This window comes from Balaenoptera physalus (genome assembly GCF_965194825.1).
Source record: "Balaenoptera physalus genome assembly, chromosome: 20".
Taxonomy (NCBI): Eukaryota; Metazoa; Chordata; class Mammalia; order Artiodactyla; family Balaenopteridae; genus Balaenoptera; species Balaenoptera physalus.
This window is the reverse complement of record NC_138901.1, coordinates 22066614-22093889: the sequence shown is the minus strand read 5'-3', so window position 1 is coordinate 22093889 and position 27276 is coordinate 22066614. Positions and strand designations below refer to the sequence as shown.

Below are 27276 nucleotides of genomic sequence, written 5' to 3'. Positions count from 1 at the left end.
AATAAATCCATGGAAACTTGGAATCCAGTGGATGCCAATCCTAGGCTGCCTTGGAGAGAGCTCTGCTTCACAAAAGACATAGATCTCTTTAGCAGGCACATGGTCTGAAATCGGGCAAGGAGTGGGACTGGGTTGACCCAGCTGACCACTCCTGGTCCCCCAAAAGCTCTGGCTGCTGTAGGTGACAGGCTGAGAGGACAGGAAGTTTCTTTCCCTTCTGAGAAGCCCCTGTTCTCACCAGCCTCCAGCTGAGGGATTTCTCATGGGGGAAGCCTGCTTTGGAGGAACTTCTGGGGTCTCTCAGAGACCACCTGAAACTTGCTAATTCCTACTTCCCCCAACATCTGGGCACACAATGTGCCCAGATCCTGGGCAGAGTCCCTAGAGCTCAGACTCGGGTCTCCCTTTCCACTCAGAGAAGGTAAAAAGTGCTCACTACTTCACCCCCCGGGGAACTGGCTGCCACCTTCTGGCGAGTTTCCCTTGCATCTTCAGACCGGCTCCACCTTGCCCAGCCCCCTAGGCCCTCACTCCATAGGCATTACGGGTGGTTTCTCCTCCCACACCCACTGGGACAGGTGCAGAGGCTGGTGAGGACTTTGAGAAATGCTGGCTGATAGGCCCTGGTGGGGGTGAAACTGGTACTGCCATTTCTCAAAGCTGTTTAGCAATGGGTATCAGTAACTTCAGAAATGTTCACACCCTCTGACCTGGTGCTTCCACATATGCAAATCCTTCTGAAAGAAATCTCCAAATGCAGGCAAAGCTATGTGCCTAGATTCACCATGCTGTTATTTACAACAAAAATAGAAACAAATTAAATATCTAGTGAGAGAGAACTGAAATAAACTGAAGAATACCAATCTGAAATATTATGCTGCTGATCAACATTGAATTTATAAAAGGTTTGTAAAAACATTATGCAAAAACATGCTTATGATATAATAATTAAGTGGGAAAAGCAGGATATAAAGTTGTATGTACAAAATAATTTGTAGAAGCACATCAGCAAGTGATGTGGAGAAAAAAGACTGGAAAGAAATACAACAAATTGCAATAATTTTGTCTTTGGGTAGCGGTGAGATGATGGGTGATATGTTTTCTTTCTTTTATCCCCCCATCTTTCTAGGTTTTGTATATTGAGCAGCCCCCGGTTCATTTTTCAAAAACCCAGTAGTTCTGTTATTCTACCTTCCGTCCGCCCACTCCAGGGGACCAAACTCCAGGTCACCGTCAGGTTCCCCTGAGGGTCCTGCCCTGTCCCATCCCTCCTCCCTTTTAGATACCCACCTCCACCTGTACCCTGTGTTTTCCTACCCCTTCCCCAGCTCTCAGAACCCACAGGTAGTCAACCCTTTCTTGACAAGGAAGAAGCCGTGCTTTTTCCCATCCTCCTTCCAAAGCCTGGAATGCATGGCTGGGTAGGGAGATCAGAAAGACAACCACTCCCCGCCAGTCCTGGGCTCACCCCTTCCAATGTGCACTTGACCTGGGCCTGGACTCGGGCAGGTCCAGGAAAGCCCCCAGCTGGGTCATGGTGTCATGGGCAGACTAGGCCCTATAGGGGGCAGGGGGGAGACTCCACACACCAAATGTAGACTAAACTGGAGGGGCCTGAGAGCTCAACCAGCCCACTGGTGCTCAAACTCAAGAGTTAGAATCACCAGGGCACTTGTTAGAAATGCAGAGTCCTGGGCCCAGCGTCAGAGATGGTTTTGGTAGTTCTTTTTTTAAAAATTATTTTTGGCTTCATTGCTGCGTGCGGGCTTTCTCTAGTTGAGGCGAGTGGGGGCTACTCTTTGGTGCGGTGTGCGGGCTTCTCATCGCGGTGGCTTCTCTTGTTGCAGAGCACGGACTCTAGGCGCGTGGGCTTCAGTAGTTGTGGCGCATGGGCTCAGTAGTTGTGGCGCATGGGCTTAGTTGCTCCGCGGCATGTGGGATCTTCCCGGACTAGGGATCTAACCTGTGTCCTCTGTGTTGGCAGGCAGATTCTTAACCACTGCGCCACCAGGGAAGTTCCGTTTTGGTAGTTCTTGATAGGGCCCAGGAATTATCCTTTTAACCAGCTTCCTGAAGGACTGGGATGCAGGAGGTTCACAGCCCGGCTTTGAGAAATCAGAATCCGGTCTAACCCAGCAGTCTCCCTCCTCCTCACCAGCTTATGTAGGAGAACTTGACCTTGAGTCTGAAGATGGAAGGAAGGGAAGAGGAGGTGGGGTCTGGAGGGGGAGTTAGGAGCGGCCTGTGGCTGGGCACCCAGGCCCAGGGGAGTTCCCATAGCAGAAACAAACTCGGACCAGACCCCCTGAGCCCTGCCTGGCCCCTTGAGGGTCCAGCAGCTGCACGCTTTGCCCAGGAATGCGACCATCTTGGGGAGGTCCCCGTCTCCAGCTGGAACCGTGAAGCCACCACTCCAGGCCCCAGTGCTGACGAAGCCTTCCGGGTCAGCTGGGGCATGCAGGAGGAAAGCTTGGGGAGGGTGGAGGAGAGCCCTGGACTCTGGCAGGAGGACTCTGAAGCCGTAGCAGAAAACTTATCCAAGTTAGCGCAAATTCAGCCCTTCCAGAGATTCACGGAGGGCGTTAGGTGGCTAGACTGAGATGAACTTAGAAAAGTCTGGCTCGTCCCCAGACACGGGGAGGGGAGGGCCTGGGGTCATGTCTCCCTCAGGGGTCTGCCACGAGGCTTCGTCTTCCTTTGAAGTCTGTAAAGACAACAGTAGGGGTTGAAAAGCACAGCCCGGCTGGGGGGCTCTCCAGGTAGCTGCTGGGTCCAGCCCAGTCTTTTCTGCACATTCTGGGCCTGTCCATCTGGGGGACACAGGACTAACCACTCCTTTTTCCCAGAACCCCCAGGCTTTGATTCATCCCCCACCTCCCAGGCCCCCACTCCCTGGGAGATCAACCTCATGGCCTCGGGCCCGGTTCTGGCTGCAGATGTGGGAATCCTGCCACCTCAGAACTCTTTAAGCTGTCACTCCCACCATGCTATTCAAGAATTTTCTGGATCAGAAGAAATGAGGATGTGAGGTCAGGAGCCCTGGCTTCCTGGGTGAAATGGTCTAAGGTCTGGTTATGATGGGGGAGGTGGGTGGATGCTGAGGGCAGAGACCTCCCCCACTTCCTTGCATTGTCTGAGTGGAGCCAGGCTAGGTGGCTCCAGACCCCCAGAGCCCTCTGTCCACACCTGGCTCAGGCACCGGATCTCCACGTTGGGGCTGGCAGAGGGCTTGGGGCTGGCAGGAGGCCCAGTGGGCCCTGCAAGGTCGATCACAGCATACTCTGGGACCCAGCTGTTCCCCAGTGGCTGAAACACAGACTCAGTCAGAACAGCCTGTTCTTGGCAGCAGGAATGGTCCGCAAGCCGGAGCGGGAGGAGGGGAAGGCAGGGGGGTGGATTGCAGAGTCAGAGTCCTTATGGCCAATTTCCTATGTCTCAGTGTGACCTTGGGCGAGCCACCTAACTTTTCTGAGGCCCAGTTTCCCAAGCTGTAAAACGGGGATAGAAATTTTTCCCTTAGGGTTAGAATAAATATTTCTGATAATGTTTTATCACTCAACAACTGGGAACTCCTGGAATGATTAATTTGTTTCCATGATTATTATTTCTATCCTTGAAGCAGGAAGAATGTGCAGGCTGCAGGTTCTTTGTAATAGGCCCGGAGAGAGCAAAGTTGGACACCTCAAAGATTCACCAAGTAACAAAGAGCACAGGAAGAATTCTTTAGGGATCATGGGTCTGAGCAATCCCTCCCTGATCAGATGAGAAAACCGAGGCCCGGGGAAGAGAGGTGCGTAGTCCAGAGCGAGTGCGGAAGCCCATCTCCTGACCTGGGCTCAGCTGCTCCCATGGGTCTTCAGGTCAGAATGCCGGGCCCCTCCATCTCCTGCTCCCTTGCCAAGCAGCTGAGCAGAGCGGAGGCTGGAGCTGGCCAAGGCCCCCAGCCATGTCTCCTAACAGCACAGCTGCTCTGAGGTGGCCCGGCCAACAAACCCCTGGCCTGATAGGCACCGAAGCCAAGGAAAGAAGCTCCGATTTTCTGGATAACTACGAGGTGTCTCATCTCACTTGTTCCTAACCACAGTCTCGTGAGATGGGGAAGTCGAGGCTCAGAGTGGTGATGTAACTTGCCAGAAGTCACACAGCTGGTGAGTGGCTGAGCTGGGCCTTGTATTCGTGATTCTTTGGTCTCAGACTCTTTCCTACACTATGCTGCCATCCTGGCAGGGCGTCCTGCACACTTCTCTTTGTGGCAGTGTCCCTTGTCTACTAACTGGGCCCCTGCTTCTATCAATACCCTAGGTGTGGGAGATGTGGGCAGAGGTAGATGTTTGAGCCACCTCTGGTGACATCTTCAGTTTTACGGGGACAAGGTAAGAGTCAGAACAGAATTCCTCAGGTGAGATGTGACTGGGGGGATGAGGGCCTGAAGGAATAGGGGAGGGGGAGGGAGAATTCACAAATGCTGTCACTCACGGCCCTCTTGCGTCCCAGCCTGCCTGTGGGGAGGACATGGCAGAGCTGGGGCTGGACCAGAGAACTCCTGACATCAGGTCCATTTCCCATGAATCCCATACTGACAGCTTTGTGATTTGGTCAAAACCCAGCCACTGCTGACCACTGACCACCAACAGCTGCAGAAGTGTCACCTTCTCAAGGGTGACAGAATTTGAGGAAAGAACCTCAGGGGGCAGAGAGCAAACCACACATGTAGGCTGTGGCCAGGACCGCTACCCTCTGTCCGGGGGGGAGTCTGCATCTCTCAACGGTCCCTCTGCCCACGCAGTGGACCCTGGGCTGTTCCAGTGAGCGTGGAGGCATTTTCTGGGTTGTTGACTATACGAGATCTATATGAGAGCCTCTACTTCTAGGCACTAGAAAAACGGTAGCAAGGCATGGAGGGTCTCCCTCCGAGCCCAGCCCCTCTTCCGGAGTTGGGGGAGGGGTGAGCCCCAGGACGCCGAGCCGGGAGGAGGGCCCTGGCAGTGGCCGTGGCAGCCCCTCCATCTGTCTCCATGACCTCTCCCTCACTCCCGTCCACCCCTTTGGTCTTGCTGAGCTTCCTGAGATAACAACAGCTGCTTCCTAAGTGAAGGAAGGCCCAGTACCCCATCCCACCGCAGCCCCTCCCTAGGGGGATCGTGCCTGAGTGTTTTGTCCCTGCTGGCGCCAGGAAAGAAGGCAATGGCAGCCCCCCTTTCCTGCTCCGGTGTTTAAGGGAATCAGGGTGGAGGCATCTCAGTAAACAGCTGAGGAAGGAGAGGTTGGGGCAGCGGGGGGGGTGGTTGGCGAGGCAGATGGGGCTTCGGTTTTCTAAGCAGTGACTCTCTCCGTAGGAGTGCTGGTGTGGGAAGAGGGTCTCTCTTTGCAGGGGTCAGGGGAGGGCCCAGCAGCAGGTAGACTCAGGGCAGCTTCCTCTCTCCAGGATGATGGGCGCAGGGACCCCCATTCTTTCTGTCCCCCGGTCTCCAGAGCACCACCCGCAGCCCGAGTGTCAAGGTAGCCACACCACCTTGGTCTCAGAGCCAACGAAAGCTCAGAGAAGGGTGTTCTGGAAAGAGGAGAGATGGGAGTCGAGAACTCTGGATCCTGCTCTCTATCTGGGCCACAGCCTGCTGTGTGACCTTGGGCAAGACTTTTTCCCTTTCTGGGCCTCAGTTCTCTCTTCTGCAAAAGCAGACTAGAGTCTACTGGTAGTCACATTCTGGTGTGCTATCAGAATCCCCCAGGGCAGCGTTTAAATTTCAGGTTCCTGGCCCCCACCCCAAGAGGTTCTGGCTGGGACCGATGTCGAGGAGAGTGTATTTCTGATAGCCGCCCCCCCCCACCCCCAGGTGTTCCGTAAGGGATTTTGCACCAAATTTAGAGAAAGGCTGGACTAGATGATATCAAAGCCCCCCTGTGGAGCCAGCTCCAATGTTCTCTGATTCTAAAAGGGGGGATGGGAAGAGGGCCTTGGGCCTGGAGCAGAGCCCTGCTGGCACCCGGTGGGAAGTCTGGGTGAGGAGGGCAGCCTGAAGGGCTGATCTCGGGGCTCACACAGATTCCCTGGATGTGGGAAGCAAGTCCTGCCTTGAGGTCAGCCGTGGAGGACCAGGCAGGGAGACGGAGAGGCAGGGCCCGGGAGTCCTGACTTCTGGACCCACAGGGATCTGAGCTTGGACTTGCCTCCTTCCTTACCAAGTGGGAGAGATGGACCTTCTCCTTCCTCGGTGTCTCCATGGCCAGTTGAGCTGAAAGAGACCAGAAGTGTTAAGGGAACCACTGACTGAAACCGCCCACCCTGGCCAGGCCTGTTAGTAACCACTTGCATGAATTATCTTAAACAGGAGGTCCTGGTAAGGAACACAGAACTAACAAGCTACCACCAACTGGAAGAATTCGGGAAACGTCAAAAGGAGAGAGGAGACTCCAGTCCATATGTCCCGCCAACCTCCCAGAATCCTTCTCGCTGGAATCCATCTTGGGTGAGTGATGCGTGGGCCACCAGGAAGGACCCTGAGTCAGAATGATTGGCCAGAGATGACCCGGAAACTAACCCCATTACCATAAAACCCGAGACTGCGAGCTACGAGGCAGAGCAGTTCTCCTGGGTTCCCTTACCCTCCTGCCCTCCACCCGGGCACCCCTTCCCAATAAAGTCTCTTGCTTTGTCAGCACGTGTGTCTCCTCAGACAATTCATTTCCGAGTGTTAGACAAGAGCCCCACTCTCGGGCCCTGGAAGGGGTCCCCTTTCCTGCAACAGAAGGAGCACCTTGAAGCCAGGAGTAGCTGGGAGTAGCCTGCAGCTGCTCCCACATAGGTGGACCTGGGGCTTCCCAGAGGGAGCTGGCAAGCCGATTGGGCCGAGAACCCCAGCACCTCGGCAATGACCTGGACTTTTGAGATTGGTACATGGAAATCCCCTCGCGTGGGCCAGAAACTGGCTAGGGAAGTGATCCTGTATGCCAAGGTCATTGCTTCTTAAATCTCAATGTGTGTACAGGAGCCTGGGAAATTTTATTCAAATGCAGATTCTAATTCAGTAGGCTGAGGTTGGGGCCTGAGAGTCTGAGTCGCTAACAGGCTACCAGGGGATGTTGCTGCTGCCAGCTGGGGACCACAATTGGAGAGGCAAGGTGCTAAGAGGCTCTGGGGTTGTGATGGGAACTTTCTCACCCTGTGTGCTCCTCCCGACTCCTCAGAGGGGGCCTAGGGACGTGGGCAAAGCTGACATTTCTTCCTGGGGGCCACACAGAGGGGAGTCAGGTAGCAGGCCCAGCGTTCCCCACCATGGCCACCAGCGCCGGGGCAACATTGCCAGTTTGCAAAGTTGGCTTCCTGGTTGTACCGCTTTCCAGCTACACAAACACAGGGCAAGCTGCTTAACCACTCTGTGCCTCAGTTTCTTGCCCTGTAAATTGGGGGTATTTGTAGGTGTTGTAATAAGTAGTTCCTAACTCGACAGTATCGAGGAGATTAAAGGAGATAAAAACAACATAAGCCACACCACAGTCCCGGGCACAAGGCAGCTCCCATTACTGTTATTTCAGTTAAACCCTCTTAATCTGTGCCATCCACCACGGGAGCTACACACAGCCATCGAGCACCAGAAATGTGACTACTCTGAATTACTCTGGGGTTGAAAGACTCAATAGGAAAAAATGAATGAAGAATGTGTATCATTAGTATCTTTTTTTAAAAAATAAATGTATTCATTTGTTTATTTATTTTTGGCTGCGTTGGGTCTTCGTTGCTGCACGTGGGCTTTCTCTAGTTGTGGTGAGCGGGGCCTACTCTTGGTTGCGGTGTGCAGGCTTCTCATTGCGGTGGCTTCTCTTGTTGCGGAGCACGGGCTCTAGGCACACGGGCTTCAGTAGTTGTGGCACGTGGGTTCAATAGTTGTGGCTTGCAGGCTCTAGAGCACAGGCTCAGTAGTTGTGGCACACGGGCTTAGTTGCTCCGCGGCATGTGGGATCTTCCCGGACCAGGGCTCGAGCCCGTGTCCCCTGCATTGGCAGGCGGATTCTTAACCACTGTGCCACGAGGGAAGTCCTCATTAGTATCTTTATATTGATTCCATGTTGAAATGATAATGTTTTGGATATATCATGTTAAGTAAAGTGTATCATTAGAATTAACTTCACTAGTTTCTTCTTTTTTTCGTGTGACTATTAAGGAATTTTAAATCACATGTGTGGCTTCTATTCTATTTCTGTTGGGCATATATCTGAGGAAGCTGAGGCTCAGGGAAGTTAGATGACTTACCCAAGGTCACACAGCTAAAAAGTGGCAGAGCTGGAATTTGAAGCCAAGCCTTGAAAAGAGCTGAGCACCTCTAGAGACCCAGCGGGCAGGTGCGGGGCCGTAACGCACATCCTGCTCAAGTTCAAGTGCTCAGGCCTGCACTTCCCCCTGTAATCAGTCCTCGTACAAGAAGCAGAAGCTACAGAGACCGGACATGGGTTCACTGGGATCAACAGGGAGAGAAGCGGCTGATGAGCTTGGTCGGACAGACCAGAGCAAGATGAGAGCCCCCCAGTCTCTTGCTCCCCCATTTGAATTGCTTGTGCTTAGTGTGGATGGCCCTGCGGGTCTCTCAGAAAAGAGGAGCAGGGCTCCTGATGCCCACGTCTCGGACGCATACACTGAGGCCCGCGAGGTCTCTCTGGGGCGGTGGGGGGGACTGTGGGTCTCAGCGAGGCCCCTGGCTGACAGCCTCTCACCCTTCCCGTCTACACTGCTCACCTTTCTTCCTCCACTGGAGCAGGTAGCTGCCGAGGGCGGCCAGGCCCGTGGCCAGCAGAAGGGCCAGCAGCACCAGGACCGGGGCCAACATGCGGCTCATCGGGATGGACACCCTGCGGGCGAGATGGAAGGAGTCTGGTGGCTGTCACCAGACGGCGGCACACTGGGCGTTCTTGTTCTGAATCCCAGTCATAGCCCTCACCTCTCCCAAGGAGGTCAGAGGGTACCAGGGACCACAGCATCCGGTTAGTCCCAATGGAAGGGACCTCAGCCCCCATCGCCAGCCCCAGGAGGCACTTTCAGCTGGGTCTGAACCTGTGAGCGGTTACCTGGCCACCAGCAATGGAGGGCAGTTATATATAAAGACCCAAGAGCCAGTCCTTCAGGCTGGGACTCCAGTTGGGTAAGAAAACATCACATTGTTTGGTTCCACAGTTTCCTGCTTAGCACAGGGCCCAGCGTAAAGTGCACAAACAAGAGCTACTGAAATGGGGTGGCTGTCCCTGAAGCCGGAAAGGGAGAGAGCTGCGGACTGAGGCCATGGTGGACCCCACCTTGGGGTGGGCCTGCATGTCCAAGGCAAAAGGGCTGCTGGCCCCCGTAATGTAGGTCGTTCACTGCTCCAGGGCCCTGCTGGGTAGGGGGTGGGATGGGGGCTGAATCTGCCCTCTCTGCATGTCTGCGGCCACGACAAGAAGCTGTGTTCTCCCAGAGGGAGGAATATTGGGTTCTTATTCGCTCAGGGGCACCTTATGGTTTAGTGATGACCTGAAAAGGTGGCCTTGGTCTCCTGGGGCTCACCTGGGCTTGGAACTGCTTCTGCTGGGGACAAAACTGGTGTCCTCTGTTGAGGTGGAGTCCAGCTGTGTGGCTTGGCGGGAGATCCCTGCAGGAGGAGAGGTTGCCGGGTGAGGAGAGGTCCCTGCATTTGGAAGGGCTGCTGCATACGGAGAGGTCCTTGCATATGGAGAGGTCCCTGCATACGGAGAGGTTGCTGGGTGAGAAGAGGTCCTGGCAAATGGAGAGGTTGCCGGGTGAGGAGAGGTCCCTGCATACGGAGAGGTTGCTGCACGCCCGGATGGGGAGGTCCCTGTGAATGGAGAGGTCTCTGCCCCTGTCTTCCCCAGCTTGGCTGTGGTGACTGTCAGATGGAGACCAGCAGAAGCTACAAGTCCAAAAGCAATGCCTCAGCACCTTCCCTGATCCTCGCTTCCCAGCATTCCCAGACCTCTGGCCCTTGACCCCTGAACCCTAATCTCCCCAGGACCAATTTCTCAGAACTTCCCCAGCTGCACTTCAAAGAGAGGCCTTGAGGAAGCCATTCTGAGCAAGCAGGTCATATCTCAGGAACACCCCAAACCTGTGCGTGGCTCTCAGCTCCCCCCCGCCATTTCAGCTGCAGCCTGTCCTTTATTGTGGGGAGATGCCATCCTCCAGCCCCCACCTCCATGACCCTGAACCCCTCCCAGGGAAGGAGGGACATTTGTTACCTGGAAAGACGAGCAAAGAAACCGAGAAAGTCTTATCGAAGCCCACTCTTTTGACCCCACACCAGTACTGCCCCATGTCCTTCAGGGTGAGGTTTCTCAGGATCACCTCAAACCTGAGCTGCCGGGGGTTGTCGTGGACGGACACCCTGCCTTCCTGGCCATATTCTCCAGAGTAGACAGTCCCAGAGCAGCGGGAGATCAAGAACCCGCTCTCCCGGCACCAGTATTTCTTGTACTTCTTCAGCTCTTCCCCGTAGGTGCACTGCAGGGACACGGTGCCACCTTCAAAGCCGCTGATCTCCTTGGGGCCCACCAGGGATCCGTAACCTGAAACCACAGCAGGGGTGAAGGTTGGAATTCCCTGATTCAAGTACCAGGATCAAGGCCAGAAGGCTTTCCTCAGTCACCCCCTTCTTGGGGCAGCCCTGGTAGGAGCTGGTACTCCACTCTGCCACCGAGGGACCTTGGGACAGGACTGTTGCTGTTTCCCTAAGCCTGGCATATTGAAGGCTGGTGATGGGGAAGATCTAGATTCAGACAGCCCAGAGTTTGAATCCCAGCACTGCTGCTTAGTAGCTGTGTGACCCTGGGGAAATTGCTTGACCCCTCTGAGTTTTCTCACCTGTAGATGATGACAATGTCCTATTTCATTGAATTAAGATGCTATCATATGTAAGAGCCACCATAATTTTATACAACATTAAGAAAAAAACACTGTCATTTGAACAACTGGCATCAGTTATAAGATGCATCCTAATTTTTTATGTTAAAAGGTTAAAAAACGAAAGAAAGAAGAAAAAAGAAAAGCAGGCTTGTGGATTGATGAAACAGGATAATTTATCTCTCGGGGCTGTTGTGAGTGGTACAGCAGAGGTTCAAGAAATACTTGCTGAGTTTAATGTGGCAACATTAAATAAGGGGCGTCTTGTCTGCCCCCAGGCTGGCACAGAGCCAGGAAATGAAGACAAAAGAGGTAAAGGTACTCTCACAGCCACTTGGACATGAAGGGTCTGGAGCCCACAGGTCTGGGGGAAGACCTGGCTCTGGGTTCCAGAAACAGCAAGTGCCGCACCCTCTGAGGGCTAAGGACGAATGGGGTGGGGTGAAGCCTGGAAGGATCGGGCGGCTGGGCTGGGTCACCCCCACAAGGAAATGTAGGTTCAGGAGGTCCTCTCTCTTGCAGACCCAACGGGCAATAAGGATAAGCAATAAGGACGTTGGGGATAAGCCCCACATCCCTCCATCCCCGCCCCCCATCTCACCTGGGAGCACGAGGCAGCCCCACAGCAGGACGAGGGGCCGCATGGTGAGCGCTGGCCAAGCGGGAGTGCACGCCGGGAGCGGGGAGTTCCTCTCCGGGCCACGCGGGACTTTAACTTCCTCCAGAGGCGAGATCGAGAGAAGGAAGGGAAGGGAGGGGCCGTGTGGGTCCCCCCAACCGGGGGAGGCGCCTCTGCTGTTCCCTTCAGTACTTACCCTTGGTTCACGGCGACCCGCACCCGAAAACCCACCGAGCGCTTCTCCCAAACCCATGCCCTTTCAGGGGGTCTTAACCGTGCCCCCAGCCACGCACCCCAGAGGGCCTGTGTGTAGAATTCAGGGAGTCCATGAATCTGGGTGGGAAAATAGTACATCTTGACTTTTCACTAACCTTTAAGTAACATTTATCTTTCCTTATACGATGAGTAGTGTTCGCAGTGCCGTGACTGTCACCAATGAAAAATCACAGACACTAGCAGTTCAAGTTGTCCCCGATAGCTTGAAATACTGTGTACGCACCTCACTACTTGGAAAATCATTAGTTGTTAGATCTGCCACTGGAGTTGTTATTTAAAGTGCTAATAAAAAAAATCACATTTATTACAGTATTACACAATTATATTTTGATAACCAGTTCATTTATTATTGGTTTTCTTTTAAGCATGTGTATATTATTTTATATGTTTAAAAAGACCATCATTCTGAGACGTGGCTCATAAGCTTCACCAGACTGCTGAGTGGTCGATGGTACAGAAGTTAGGGGGTCCACAGGCAGCGCCCACTGCCCCTCCTTCCCATCACCTCCCGGAGGGCGCAGTACCGCCCTGGGCCACGGGGCGGCGGTGCAGGCGGAGGGTGAGGGAAGCTGTCCGGCTGGGCTGAGCCAGGTACCTGGAGCTACCAGCAGGCCGAGCAGAAAGGCTGGGCTCCCCAGCCGCGCTGAGTTGTCTTGCATTTTAAAAAGTTAATTAGCGGCTTCCCACCGCTGAACTGAATCCTTCTTGAAAGGAACAGAACAAACACGCACACTAGAGGGAGCCCTGACATACCGTTTTTCCAAAATAGTTCTGTTGGTTGTTTTTTCTGATTGCAAATGTTACACAGGTTGCAAGCAAAATTTTACACCGTGCAGATATGTTAAAAAAAAAAAAGGTAACGTTTCCTGTTATTCTTCTCCTCTCTTAGAAAACCACTGTTAATATTTTGGCATATATACTTCCATATATACAGGTGGAATTTTTATCCACTTGCTGGGCTAATATTTGAAGCATTAACTCAGTGGTTCTGGGAGGGGAGATTGTGTGCGTGTGTGTGCGTGTGTGTGTGTGTGTATGAGTGATGTAGGAGATATGTTTGAATTTCACAATGTTGGCGGGTTGGGGGGCGCTGCTGGCATTCAATTGGCAGGGACAGGGGTTCACATGGGTGAAAACTCTCTTATTATCTCAGACCACAAAAGGTAATCACAGTTTTTTTTTTTTTTTAATTAATTTAGGCTGCGTTGGGTCTTCGTTGCTGCACATGGGCTTTCTCTAGTTGTGGCGAGCGGGGTCTACTCTTGGTTGTGGCCCACGGGCTTCTCCTTGCAGTGGCTTCTCTTGTTGCGGAGCACAGGCTCTAGGCATGCGGGCTTCAGTAGTTGTGGCACATGGGCTCAGTAGTTGTGGCTCTTGGGCTCTAGAGCGCAGGCTCAGTAGTTGTGGTGCGTGGGCTTAGTTGCTCCACGGCGTGTGGGATCTTCCCGGACCAGGGCTCGAACCTGTGTTCCCTGCATTGGCAGGCGGATTCTTAACCACTGCACCACCAGGAAAGTCCCGGTAATCACAGTTTTAAAAACACAGATTAAAATAATGTTTATTCTAGTGTTTAATAGTACATCTCTGCTCTTTTATTTTTTGGTTCTTATACAGAATAATTTCTGATCTTCTTGCTTTTCTTAAATCCTAACTTATTTGTTATAAGCAGGGGCAAGCATCTGACACTTTATTGTGTTTTCTAGCGCCATGAGGCCTCAGCAACAACACTTTGAGTATGTGTTATTTGGTTACAAATCGTTTTCCTTCGATTATTTCCCCCTCTATTACAGCTCAGACACTATATTGTGATTTTTAAAAATTAAGTATGCGAGAAGGCATATTATTGATGATTGCCATTTCGGGAGAGTAAAGGAAGCGTTACCCAAATTTTTATTTTTATGAAGAGGGTGTGGGGTGTACCGTGCATCACCCCTGATGCCTTCATGTGTATTGTGAGGTCCTTTCCCTCCACCCCCACCAGCCCCACACCTAGCCAGGAGTGAGGTTTGAAGACTCCATAAGAAATAGATCCTCCAGGCACTTCCCTGGTGGCACAGTGGTTAAGAATCTGCCTGCCAATGCAGGGTTCGATCCCTGGGCCGGGAAGATCCCACATGCCGCGGAGCAAGTAAGCCCGTGCGCCACCACTACTGAGCCTGCGCTCTAGAGCCTGCGAGCCACAACTACTGAGCCCGCGTGCTGCAACTACTGAAGCCCACGCGCCTAGAGCCGGTGCTGCGCAACAAGAGAAGCCACCTCAATGAGAAGCCCGTGCACTGCAGCAAAGAGTAAGCCTGGCTCTCCGCAACTAGAGAAAGCCCGTGTGCAGCAATGAAGACCCAACGCAGCCAAAAAAAAGAAAAAGAAATAGATCCTCCAGGCCCAGAACTGGTGCAAGAGCTGGGAAGAAGGCCCTGGAGTGAGGCACTGGTCTGGGCCCTGCACCTGGTCCTGCCCCATGGTGTGTAGGGGGGCAATGGATAGAAACCCCCCCCATACACAGTAGGTTTGGAGATCTGAGAGGAGGGGACACTTGTGTCCTGCTTCCTACCTGGAGCACTGGGAGGTGCCCTGCCATCACAGGATGGGAGAGCAGGGAAGCAAAAGGGTTGCTGGACCAATGGGCTTGCGGCAGCCTCACCACATCCTCGTGACAACCATGTGCCCAAGAGTGGCTTGGCCATGCCTGGTGGTGCCATGTCTGGGATGAGGGGATGGGACAACCAACATGGGGAGGAGGAAACAGCCACACTGGAGCCCACGGGAAATCGGAGAGCCCAGTGAGGCTAGCACAGGCAGACAATGAGGAAGGCTGCCCCCTGGTGCTCTAGGCCCTGATGGTAAGTAAAGACCTCCAGGATTTAGAGTCCTTCAGGGAGAAAGAAGGAGCAGAGAGAACCCTAAAGAGACTGAGTTTGCTCTGAGTCACGTGAGAAAACCCGGGCTGAACATAAGTCCCAGCTGCAGGGAAGGGTTTAGAAAGGGCTGTTGGCAGGGCAGACAAAATCTGGCCCCAAAAGGGCCTAGCTTGACAGGTGTCACTTTGTCACCCCCAACCATTCCCCTCCGGTTTGGATTTGCTCGGACAAAGTCACTTCTGCTGATCTAAGATGGTCATTTGTTCCGCTTAGATTAGGGTTTCCCAATATCAGCACTGTTGACATTTGGGGACGGATAATTCTTTGCTGTGGGGAGTTGTCCTGTGTGTAGCAGCATCTCTAGCCATCACCCGCTAGATGCCGTCAGTCTCCTCACTATCCCCCAAATACAGGCAATCAAAAATCTCTCTAGATGTTGTCAAATATTTCCCTGGGAGGCAAAATTACTCTGGGTTGAGAACCACTGCCTTAGATGATGCATAAACCTTTGGGGAAAAAAACAGTGTAAGTTGTGTTTACATAGGTACAGTAACCAGGTTTTGGATGTAGGAGAGTGAGCTTTCTACTCCTGAACCTCAGAGTTAGGCACACTATGCATTCACAGGCAGTGCAGAACACACAGTCTCTGCAGGCGAGCCAGCTCCCAGGAGGAAGGGAAGTAAAAAGGGCTGGGTGACACATGCCTTGTTCCTCCTTCCAATTCATCAATCAAATAAGTAAAGGTGTGGGGAGAGACCAAGAGTGTTACACCCAGCAAAGATGGGTGAGCCAAAAGCTGGAAAGAACCTTGATCCTTGAGTCACCACTTGGAAGAGAGCTGACTCTCTTCCATGCCAGCAACAGACTTGCTTTTATGAGCAAGAGAGGCTTTTATGTGTTTAGCCACTGAGATTTTTTTTCTAAGATTTATTTATTTATTTATTTATTTATTTATTTATTTATTTATTTATATTTTTGGCTGCATCGGGTCTTAGTTGTGGCACACGGACTCTTCATTGCAGAGCGCGAGCTTCTCTCTAGTTGTGGTGTGCGGGTTTTCTCTTCTCTAGTTGTGGCACGCAGGCTCCAGGGCACGCGAGCTCGGTAGTTGTGACATGTGGGCTTAGTTGCCCCGCAGCATGTGGGATCTTAGTTCCCTGACCAGGGATCAAACCCACGTCCCCTACATTGTAAGGTGGATTCTTTACCACTGGACCAACAGGGAAGTCCGTAGCCACTGAGATTTTGCAGTTTGTTTCTGGGGCATAGCCTGAGCCAACACAAAGTTTTTGTTTTCTCACATACATTTCATCCTCTATTCCGCTTACAGCTCCCCCATCCCCAGCCAGTGGCAAACTCAATTGTTCAACTTCCTCCACTATACAAATCTAAAAACTGCTTTCGAGATTTTTATGTTGACTGTTTAAAGGATTTTTTTTTTTTAATTTCTAGGAATGCCAGTGAAACAATGGGGGAGGGCAGCAATGTAAGACGAAGTAAATAGGACAATCCTCCCTCAGAAGGTGGATGAAATAGACATATATTTTAAAATATTCTCAGAAACATTGAAGGCTAACTGCAATGTGGTGTCTTGGATTGGATCCCAGAACAGAAAAAGGATATTAGAAAAACTAGCAAAATACTAAGAAAGTCTGGAGTTTAGTTAATAGGAATATACCAATGTTAATTTCTTAGATGTGACCAACGTACATGGTTATGTAAGATGTTAACATTAGGGGAAACAGACAGAGTGAAGGGTATTCAGGGACTTTCTGTACTAACTTTGCAACTTTTCTGTAAATCTAAAATTATTCCCCAACATAAAGTTTATTTTTAAAAAAACCACTGAAGAGCTAACAAGAGTGTGAAGGATTACCCGGCTGAGGTCTGCAAGTAAAACCCCAGAAAGATGAACTGAGTAGGCAAGGTACCTTTGTCCTTGGGAGCATTTACTGATTCAGAGGAAGCAACTAAGGGGATGAGCTAGGAGTGTGGGGCCCTCCAAGGGTGAGAAATCTGGTATATATGTAAATTTTTATCACCTTAGGCTAGGACCCCAAAGAGCTGCACTTTGGGAGAAGGGTGAATTGCAAATAAACCAAACCACATGGACTTCACTCAGCTTCCTGTCTTTTGGGTGTCCCAGGAAACCTCAAACTTTGAACTTGAATTTTAAATGGTCTTGGTCCGACAAGAGCTTAATCTCCAAAATATACAAACAGCTCATACAACTCAACAACAAAAAAATAAAGAACCCGATCAAAAAATGGGCAGAAGCCCTTAATAGACATTTCTCCAAAGAAGACCTACAGATGGCCAGTAGGCATGTGAAAAGATGCTCGCATCACTAATTATTAGAGAAATGCAAATCAAAACTACAAGGAGGTACCACCTCACACCAGTCAGAATGGCCATCATTAAAAAGTCTACAAATAACAAATGCTGGAGATGGTGTGGAGAAAAGGGAATGGTGGGAATGTAAGTTGGTGCAGCCACTATGGAAAACAGTATGGAGGTTCCTCAGAAAACTAAAAATAGAATTACCATATGATCCAGAATCCCACTCCTGGACATATACCCGGACAAAACTATAATTCAAAAAGATGCATGCACCCCTATGTTCATAGCAGCACTATTCACAATAGCCTAAACATGGAAACAACCTAAATGTCCATCTACAGATGAATGGATAAAGAAGATGTGGTACATATATACAATGAAATACTACTCAGCCATTTAAAAAGAATGAAATAATGCCATTTGCAGCGACATGGATGTGACTAGAGACTATCATAGTAAGTGAAGTAAGTCAGAAAGAGAAAGACAAATACCATATTATATCACTTATATGTGGAATCTAAAATATGGCACAAATGAACCTGTCTACGAAAGAGAAACAGACTCACGGACATAGAGAACAGACTTGTGGTTGCCAAGGTTGGGAGGAGGGAGAGGGATGGACTGGGAGTTGGGGGTTGGTAGATGCAAACTATTACATTTAGAATGGATGAACACCAAGGTCCTACTGTAGAGCACAGAGAACTATATCCAATCTCCTGGGATAAACCATAATGGAAAAGAACATTAAAAAAACATGTCTCTATGTGTATGACTGAGTCACTTTGCTGCACAGCAGAGATTGCCACAACATTGTAAATCAACTCTAAATAAATAAATAAGTACCAATAATGAAATTGTCCTGGTCTGGTAACACCCTCCCGGCCCCTACCTCCAGGTATCATAAAGATACCAATGAAACATCGTTTCTGGAGGAAAATAGCAACAGCCTAAGACTCCAATTATTTTAAAAATCATTTTCTTTTCAGATAAAATCCAATATGCAATCAAAGATAACCAGATGTATGAGGAGACAAGAATCCACTAGTGAGAGTGTTCAGGGACAGCCAACAACAGAAACAGACCCCCGGAGAGTCCAGATATTGAAAATAGCAGGAACGGCCTTAACACAACTATTCTTCAAGGAGAAGAGGAGGTAAAAGTCAGGCTGGAAATTTTTGGCAGGTGACCAGAAAGTATAAAAAATGGCATAGCAGATCTGAAAAAGAACGGCATAAAATTCTAGAACTGAAAAAATACAGTCATTAAAATGAAGACTCCAACAGGTGAGTTTCATATTAGACACATTTGAAACGATAATAGTGAACTGAAAGATGTATCAGAAGAAACCATCTGGGATGACGCACAGAGAAACAAAAGGATGGGAAATAGAGAAACAAGGGTAATAGAAATGGGGAATCAATACGTTTTACTGGAGACATAGAAGGAAAGAAAACAGAAGATGTGACACAAGCAATAATGTTCCAAATGTGAAGAAACACAGTCTGTGTTTTTTAATACGTGAGAGTGTGTGTGTGTGAGTGTTTATAATATGTGGGATGCTAAAGCCTGTGGCCTGGGGCATGACCCATCTTCCCTGGGTCCAAGAGAGGTACAGTATGGACACTGGATGGATGACAAAGGTGGCACAGTAGAGTCGTGGGGGAAGGGTGTTCTTTTCAATAAGCAGTGTTGGGACAATTAGGTACCCGTGCAGAAAAATATGAGATTTGACCCCAGCCTCCCATCACACACAAATGTCAGTTTTAGGTGGATTACAAAACTAAATGTAAAAGGCAAAATGATAAAGCTTTTTAAAGATAATAGAGCATATCTTCATGACCTCGGTGTAGGGGAAGAGTTCTAAAACCAGACACAGAAAGCACAGACCACAGAGGAAAAGACTGATAAATTAGACCACGTTAAAATGAAAAAGTGTTCATCAAAAGGTGCCTTGAAGAGCGAAGAGACACACCCACAGAGAGGGAGAAAAGATCAGCAACGCACATGATAGACAACATGGATAAATCATTAAAAAAGATAATGTTGAGTGAAAGAAGCCAGGCACATAAAAGACTGATTCCATTTAGATGAAATTTAAAAACAGACCCAACGAAATGGCATTGTATTGTGATATATATACTTAGAGGGTAAAACCAGAAAGCAGAAGTGATTCCTATAAAAGTCAGGGTAGCGGATGTCTCTGTGGGAAGAGGCTGTGCTCTCAGGGGTCACATGGGGCCTCTGGGGCTGGAAGGGTTTATTTCTTCATTGGGGTTGTGGCTACCCAGGTGTTCGTTTTTTATTAATTTGTGAAATTGTCTTGTTTATGCCCTTTCCTGCGAGCATATTTTCTATCACAAATCTAAACTTTCTTTTTGAGATGGAGTAACAGAAACAAGAGATAGGAAAAGTTATCAGAAATCTCAAAAAACAAAACAAAGCAGAAACAAAAACCCACGGTTACAGTACTTTCCCTAGTTCTCACTGAGATGTAAATAGGCTGAGCCCTCCCTTTCTTCAGACCCTCTGACTCACTCTCTTTGTCTGGGAGTGAGCCCATTTCTCCTCTTGGAATTATTCTTCATTCTCTTCGGTGTCTGGGCTGAGTGCCAAACCAAACGATGCAGACCTGTAGCCTGAAGCAGAGATTCTGTCACCTCTAGGAGGATCAAGGACCACTGACATTCTATCTTTGCCAGAGCATGCCTCCTATACTTTCTCTCCCTGCAAAGATGGACCCCCTAGTCATTCATTCCTCTGGCATCAAGCTCATCTTCCTATTCCATCTGTGGCTGCCCTGGCTGGAGCACCTTGACCAAGCCCTGGGTGGGTGAGGTGACCCTGCCTGGGCTTCCAGCCATCTTGGCCAACGCCGCCCTGAGTTATCTTCTCTGTCCTGGGGTTCAGCCCTCTCCTCAGCTCTCCAGCTCTAAACTCTCATTCATCCAAACATCTACCACTATGCTAGTTTCAGGTGCACAACATAGGGATTTGATATTTCCATACATTGCAAAATGATCACCACAATAAGTCTAGTTACCATCTGTCACCATAGAAAGTTACTACAGTATTATTGACTATATTCCCCATGCTGTACATTTCATCTCCCTGACTCATTTATTATTTTATTTATTTATTTATTTATTTTTAAATGTGTTGTTATTTTTTTTTTTAATTTTATTTATTTATTTATTTATTTATGGCTGTGTTGGGTCTTCGTTTCTGTGTGAGGGCTTTCTCTAGTTGCGGCAAGTGGGGGCCACTCTTCATCACGGTGCGCGGGACTCTCACTATCGTGGCCTCTCTTGTTGCGGAGCACAGGCTACAGATGCGCAGGCTCAGTAATTGTGGCTCACGGGCCCAGTTGCTCCGCGGCATGTGGGATCCTCCCAGACCAGGGCTCGAACCCGTGTCCCCTGCATTGGCAGGCAGATTCTCAACCACTGCACCACCAGGGAAGCCCCTCATTTATTTTTGTACCTGGAAGTTTATACCTCTTAATCTCCTTCACCTATTTCATTCATTTCCCCACCCTTTCCCCTCTGGCAACCACCTGTTTGTTCTCTGTATCTATGAGTCTTTTTCTGTTTTAGGTTTGTTCTTTTGTTTTGTTTGTTACATGCCACATTCGAGCAAAATAATATAGTATTTGTTTTTGTCTGACTTATTTAACTTAGCATAATACCCTCTAGGTCCATCCATGTTGTTGTAAATAGCAAGATTTCATTCTCTTTTATGGCTGAGTAGCATTCCATGGTATATATATACCACATCTTCTTATATCCTTTCATCTATTGATGGACACTTAGATTGCTTCTATATCTTGACTGTCGTAAATAATGTTGCATTGAATATAGGGGTGCATATATCTTTTTGAATTAGTGGTTTTTTTCTTCTTCAGGAAAATACCCAGGAGTAGAGCTGCTGGATTGTATGGTAGTTCTACGTTTACTTTTTTGAGGAACCTCCATACTGTTTTCCATAGCAGCTGCACCAATTCTCATTCTCGCTAACAGTGCGTGAAGCTTCCCTTTTCTCTACATCCTTGCCAACACTTGCTATTTGTTGTCTTTTTGACAGACGCCATTCTCACAGGTGTGAGGTGATATCTCATTGTAGTTTTGATTTTCATTTCCCTGATGATTAGTGATGCTGAGCCCATTTCCCTGTGCCTGTTGATTATCTATATGTCTTCTTTGGCAAACTGTCTATTTCAGTCCTCTGCCCATTTTTCAATTGGGTTGTTTGTTTTTTTGATGTTGAGTTGTATGAGTTTTTTGGTATATTTTGGATATTAACCCTTTATCAGATGTATCATTTGCAAATATCATCTCCCATTCAGTAGGCAGCCTTTTTGTTTTACTGATAGTTTCTTCTGCTGTGCAAAAGCTTTTTAGTTTTTTTTTTTTTTTAAGATTTTTGTTATTTATTTGGTTGCACCGGGTCTTAGTTGTGGCAGGCGGGCTCCTTAGTTGCGGCATGCATGTGGGATCTACTTCCCTGACCAGGGATCGAACCTGGGGCCCCTGCATTGGGAGTGCAGAGTCTTATCCATTGTGCCACAAGGGAAGTCCCAAAAGCTTTTTAGTTTGTTGTAGTCCCATTTGTTTATTTTTGCTTTTGTTTCCCTTGTCTGAGAAGGGAAACAAAAAAAATCTAAAAAATAAAAAATCTAAAAATATCTAAAAAATATTGCTAAGACCAATGTCAAAGAGTATGCTGCCTTTGTTTTCTCCTGGGAGTTTTATGGATTCAGGTCTAACATTTAAGTCTTTAATCCATTTTGAGTTAATTTTTGTAGATGGTGTGAAAAAGTAGTCCAGTTTGATTCTTTTGCATGTAGCTACACTATTTTTTTTTAGTAATTTCTCCCCCCCAACTTATTTATAATGTCATCTTTCTTAAAAGTTAAATTAGCATATACATGAGGAATATTTCTGTACTTTCTATTCTGTTCTATTTGTCTAGCTGTTGATGGTTTCTTCTGTATAAAACTTTAAAAAAATTGTTTTCATATCAGAAATATTTCATATCTGATAAGTCTAATGCCTCCCCACCCCCCAATCTGGTCCCATAACTTTTCTTTTTCACTGCTATTCACCAATGTTTATTTTTCATGAAGAACTTCTGTACCACTTAATAAGTTCCCTCTGCAAATCCTCTTTATATTTTAATTGAGATTGCACTGGGTTTGGAGATTATTTTAGAATGAATTGACATATTTAAAGTATTCAATGGTCCCTTTCCCTGAGTTATAGTTTGTTGTATATGTCCTTTACCAGTGTTTTAAAGGTCCCCCCTCCTATATCAATAGGTCCTTTACTTTTCCTATTCAGTCTATAACTTGGTATTTAATCTTTTGATTGGTATTTTAGTTTGGAATTTTTTTCTTACATTATGCTTTATAAATATTTTTGTTCATAGGAAAGTCATTGAATTTTAATATCAATTGTGTACTCTGCCATCTTATTTAATTTTCTCATCATTTCTATTTCTATTTTTAGTCAGTTGCCTTGGGTTTCTAGGTATACCATGTGTCATCTGTACTGTCTCCATCTTTCTAGTATTTATGCCTGTTATTTCTTTTTCTCATCTACCCATATTAGCCAACACACCCAGAGCGATGTTGTTAAATGACTCTGGTGATGGTAGGCACCTTGAGATTTGATTATTACAATCATACACATTTAGGGTTGATATGTTTTCTTGATTAACTGATTGCCTCATCATTATGAAATATTCATCTTTATGCCTGGCAATAGTCCTTGTTTTGAGGTCTACTTTGCCTTGTATTAATGTAGTCGCTTCAGCTTTCTCAATTAGTATTTCCATGGTAAGTCTTTTTTCACTCATTTTCTTTTAACATGTGTGTCTTTGTGTTTAAAGTGAGTTTCTTCTAGCTAGCACATAGTTAAGTCTTTCTTTTTAAGTCTATCCTGACAATCTCTGTCTTTTATTTGGAGGATTTAGACCATTTACTTTTTACAAAAACAACTTTGAGATATAATTTACATAACATAAATTTCATGCATTTAAAGTGTACAAGACAATAGTTTTTAGGATATTCACAGAGTTGTAAAACCATCACTATAATCTAATTTTAGAACATTTTCATCATCTTAGTAAGAAACCTCACGCCCACTAGCAATCGCTCCCAACCTCCATCTCTCCCAGCCTAGGCAACCACTAATGTACTTTCTGCCGCTATAGATTTGCTCATTCTGGATTTTTCACATTAATGAAATCATACAATATATGGTCTTTTGTGACTGGCTTCTTTCACTTTGCATTATGTTTTGAGGTTTATCCACGTTGTGGCACAGATCAGTACTTCATTTCTTTTTATTGCTAAATACTATTCTATTGTATGATTATAACCCATTTTATTTATCCCTTTATCAATTGATGGACCTTTGGATTTTTTACACATTTGGCTATTATGAGTAATATTGCTTCAACATTCTTGTGTAAGTTTTTGTGTTTTCATTTTCATTTCTCTTGGGTATATATCTAGGAGAGGATATATATGAAAACTCTATGTTTTACCTTTTGTTCACCTTCATTTTTGAAAAATCAGCATCTGTGGACATAATAATATGAAAATTTCACTTTTTATTCTATTAATAGATTACTTTATATGGAGTTATAGTAACAGATCTCCAGAGAGTAAACCATTTAATTTCCAAATATTAAATCATTTTTAGAATACACTCTACTTGATCATTTGCATTATTTTTCTGGTATTCTGGTGACACTGTCAGCTAATATAGTTTTTAGGATTTTTTAATAAGTGAGACTGGTTTGTAGGGTTGGAGTGTGTGTGTGTGAGTGTGTGTGTGTATGTTGCTTTCTTTGACAGGTTTTGGTATCAATGTTATGTTCACTTCATAAAAAGAACTTTGAAGATTTCCTTTTATTTCTATGTTCTAGAAGAGTTCAAGATAACTGTTCCTTAAATGTTTGGTAGAATTCTTCTGCAGAACTATCTGGTGTTTCTTGAGGGAGCAATTCTTTGACATCTCTACTCTATTAAAATCAGCCTGTTAGTATTTCTCTTCTGGGGTAACTTGCATAATAATAATAAACTGGGTTTCTGGACCAGCCAGGTCAAGGCCTCTGAGTGCAGTGACAGCATCAAGATCACAACCCCCCAAGAATCATACAGTGAGTATTTTTCGTGTCTTCCTTCTTTCATTCAGTATAACGTTTTGACATTCACCCATGTTGTTGCACGGTGGGGATAATCTTTGAATATTAGGTTTTTTTCACTGATGATTCAATATACCACTGTATGGACGTACCACAATTTATTTATCCATTCACTTGTAGATGGACATCTGGATTGTTTCCCTTTTTTTGGCAATTTTGAATAAAGATGCACTGAATATTCTAGTACAGATGTTGTGGATAGATGTTTTATTTCTCTCAGATAAATACGTTGAAGTGGAATTGCTAGATCATGGGATAGATGTATGTTTAACTTTTTAAAGAAGCTGCCAGACAGTTTTCCTAGGTGATTGTACCGTGTAATACTCACATGGCAGTTTGACAGTTTCAGATGCTCCCCGTCCTTATGTGTTATTCAGTCTAACACTCTAGTGTATGCAGAGTGCTACCTGCTTGTGGATTTACTTTGCAATTCCCTAACAAATAATGTTGGATGAGCACTTTCTCATATGTTGCTTATTGGCTATTTATGTATCATCTTTTGTGAAGCATATGTTTACATGTGTTGCCTGATTTTTCGTTGGGTTGTTTTTCTTTTTACTATTATTATTTCTTTTATTATTGGGTGGCAGGAGTTCTTTATTGTGGATACAAATCCTTCGTCATATATATATGTTGTGTTTCCTCTCAGTCTGCTGCTTGCCTATTTATTTTCTTGACAGTGTTTTTTGATGAACAGAAATTTTAAATTTTGATGAAGTCAGTTTTGTTTTGTTTTTTAGAGTCCATGCTTTTTATGTCCTTTCTAGGAAATCGTTGGCTTCCAAAAGATTGAGAAGATAGTCTTCTATGTTTTTCTTCTAGAAGCTTTCTCAATTTAATTTATGTTTATGCCTACGGTCCCTTTTATTTTTTAATTTTTAAAAAGTTTAGTAAAATATTTTATTCAGCCCACTATGTCCAAAATATTATCTTTTCAACATGTAATCATCATACAAATTGTTAATGAAGTATTTTACATTCTTTTTTCTGTATCAAGTCTTTAAATCTGGTGTGTATTTTATAGTTACTCACACCTCAGTACAGAGTAGCTGCATTTAAATGCTCAACATGCTAGTGGCTGTAGTATTGCACAGTGTGTATTATACTTACATGTCTCCTCACCTCATGGATACTCTTGTGTATGACCTACTTGATCATCAAACCAAATACAGTCTTTTCCCCATACACCTGCTCCTCAAACCTCTCCATCTGGACCTATGGTCCCATTTATTTATTTTTGAGAGATGGAAAGAAATTCTCATATATTTCTTTGTTCTTTTTTTTTAATTTTTGAATTTTATTTTATTTATTTTTTTATACAGCAGGTTCTTATTAGTTATCCATTTTGTACATATTAGTGTATATATGTCAATCCCAATCTCCCAATTCATCACCCCCCCCCATTTCCTTGTTCTTAATGATATGAGGGTACTTCATTCATCCTCCACACGGTCAGTATAGTGTTACAATATCAAATTAAGATGAGGACACAGAAGCTCTTGACCAGAAGCTAAAGGCGAAGGGGAAAGTCTGCATATTACCCAGGGTCCCTTCAGGAGACACATAGGTCCCTTGGCAAGGTTAAGGGAATGAGGTGAGTCACCCAGGGGTCTGTGACAGTGGGAAACTCTTGCCTTTTACCAAAAAAGGGCCGATGGGAGGGAACTGTGTGGGCGAGCCTGGACAGCTGGAGGTGTGGCAAAGGAGGGGAATAGTCCCTGACCTCTCTCTCCTCCCTCCCGCCAGTTTCCTGCTGTGGCTCCCACTGGCCAAATCCAACTGGAAGTCCAAAGTAAGGGGAGCCCAGGTAACACAATCCATCAGGGTCAGTCTCCAAGTGCACAGAGCAAAGCAGAGTAGGATCGAGAAAGAATCGGGGGCAGGGTGTGGAGGCAGGGACATGGAAAATACCCAGCACGGTCTGATAACCATAATCCTAAGATGTGGCTGATGTCCTCAGCACAGGCTCTGCATTTCTGTGTGATTTTCTAAAATCAGAGAACAGCAGCCCAAGAGCTGCGCTTGGGTGGCCAATCGAACACCTGAAAAGAATCTGTTTTTTCAATTTTCCAAAGAAATTAAGAAATTTCCATCATCTTCCCCAAGGCTGTGATGTCAGACTGTTTTAGTCTCAGCTCAGCTACTTCAAACACTGTCACGTATTTCTATAAACCTGAACCATGGGAGTTCTGCTTTCACGGTTTCAATATACAATCTAGAGGCAAAGACTGTGTCGATATGTCACGGATGTCCTGGTCACAGGATGCACCGCCACCCGCCCGGACGAGGAGCCAACGGGCCCTGCCAGACCCAGCTGACCTGATTTGGCAAAGCTGGCTTTGGGGGATTTTATTTTAAAACCTGAATATTTACACAGTTTGCATTCTTAGGGAGGTGAGAGGTTCTGTGAAACTTCAGGAGCTCTCGTTTGCTTTATCTCTTTGCTAAGAAAAGCCAGGCAATCTGGCTGAGGGGACCTAGCTGACTTGGCTTAGCTGAGCCATACCTGTTGTTATTAAACACAGAGAAGAATTATTTGAAGTTCAGTTTCTACGTTAAACATAACAATTTTGCTCTGTTTGGATTCCTGAGGGGTCTTTGGATTCTGTAATTTATTTCATTGTTATGATGCTGCGCCTCCCCTCACCCCCTTGAATTCCAGACTCTTCGGCCCTTATGGTCCCTTTTAAACTGAACTTTGTATGTGGTGTGGGGTAGGGATTGACCCCCCCCCCCCACTGCTCCCACCCCAGAATACCTACTTTTTCCAGCACATTGGTTGGTGCCCTCGTCAAAAATCATCTGACTCTATATCAGATGACTCTTGATATCTGTCTAACTCTAAGCACCCCTGGTAAAAATGTGTCTCATTTAGGCTTTCCCTACTCAAAGTGAGGTCCTAAGACAAGAGACATCACATCACCTGGGAGCTGAAATGCAGAATCTGGCACCACTCCAGCCCTACACAACCCCCAGATGATTCATAATCACATTACATTTTGAGAAGCACTGGTGTAGATAATTTTTGAGGAAGGAGGGGAAATGTGATCACGACATATTCTGCCACTGACAGCCTCCCCGTGCACCGCCGGCTG

The 27276-nt window shown here is 46.9% G+C and overlaps 2 protein-coding genes across 16 annotated transcripts in view; one reads left to right on the top strand and one right to left on the bottom strand.

Moving 5' to 3' along the window:
• Positions 1-6652, top strand: part of MPP2 (MAGUK p55 scaffold protein 2) — a 40766-nt gene extending 34114 nt beyond the window's left edge. For both annotated transcript variants that reach the window (XM_082440795.1, XM_082440794.1), the window contains one exon: positions 6330-6652. In XM_082440795.1, the coding sequence (XP_082296921.1) occupies positions 6330-6512 (183 nt within the window). In that variant the 3' untranslated portion in view covers positions 6513-6652. The remainder of the gene's footprint in view (positions 1-6329) is intronic.
• Positions 871-12435, bottom strand: CD300LG (CD300 molecule like family member g). Of its 14 annotated transcripts, none has more exons than XM_082440798.1 (7): positions 11481-12435; positions 10219-10545; positions 9530-9893; positions 8729-8841; positions 6181-6233; positions 3187-3306; positions 871-2704 (listed from the first exon to the last, which is right to left on the bottom strand). In XM_082440798.1, the coding sequence occupies exons 1-7, from the start codon at positions 11749-11751 to the stop codon at positions 2591-2593; spliced, it is 1362 nt and encodes a 453-aa protein (XP_082296924.1). In that variant the 5' UTR covers positions 11752-12435; the 3' UTR covers positions 871-2590. The 14 variants fall into 14 exon arrangements, 12 of the variants coding, with proteins under 12 accessions (XP_082296924.1, XP_082296928.1, XP_082296932.1 ...); XM_082440802.1 differs by having other exon boundaries at positions 9530-9776; XM_082440806.1 differs by having other exon boundaries at positions 8729-8870; positions 9530-9739.
• Positions 12436-27276: the final 14841 nt, after the last annotated feature.

Bases quoted from the DNA above. Each gene is read 5' to 3' on its own strand.
- CD300LG (XM_082440798.1), bottom strand. From the start codon at position 11,751: ATGGGTTTGGGAGAAGCGCTCGGTGGGTTTTCGGGTGCGGGTCGCCGT. The intron at 8,842-9,529 runs GTGAGCCCCAGG...TCTCGCCCGCAG, and splicing joins AGAAGCAGTTCCAAGCCCAG to GGTGTCCATCCCGATGAGCC. The intron at 2,705-3,186 runs GTGTGGACAGAG...TTGTCTTTACAG, and splicing joins AGATCCGGTGCCTGAGCCAG to ACTTCAAAGGAAGACGAAGC.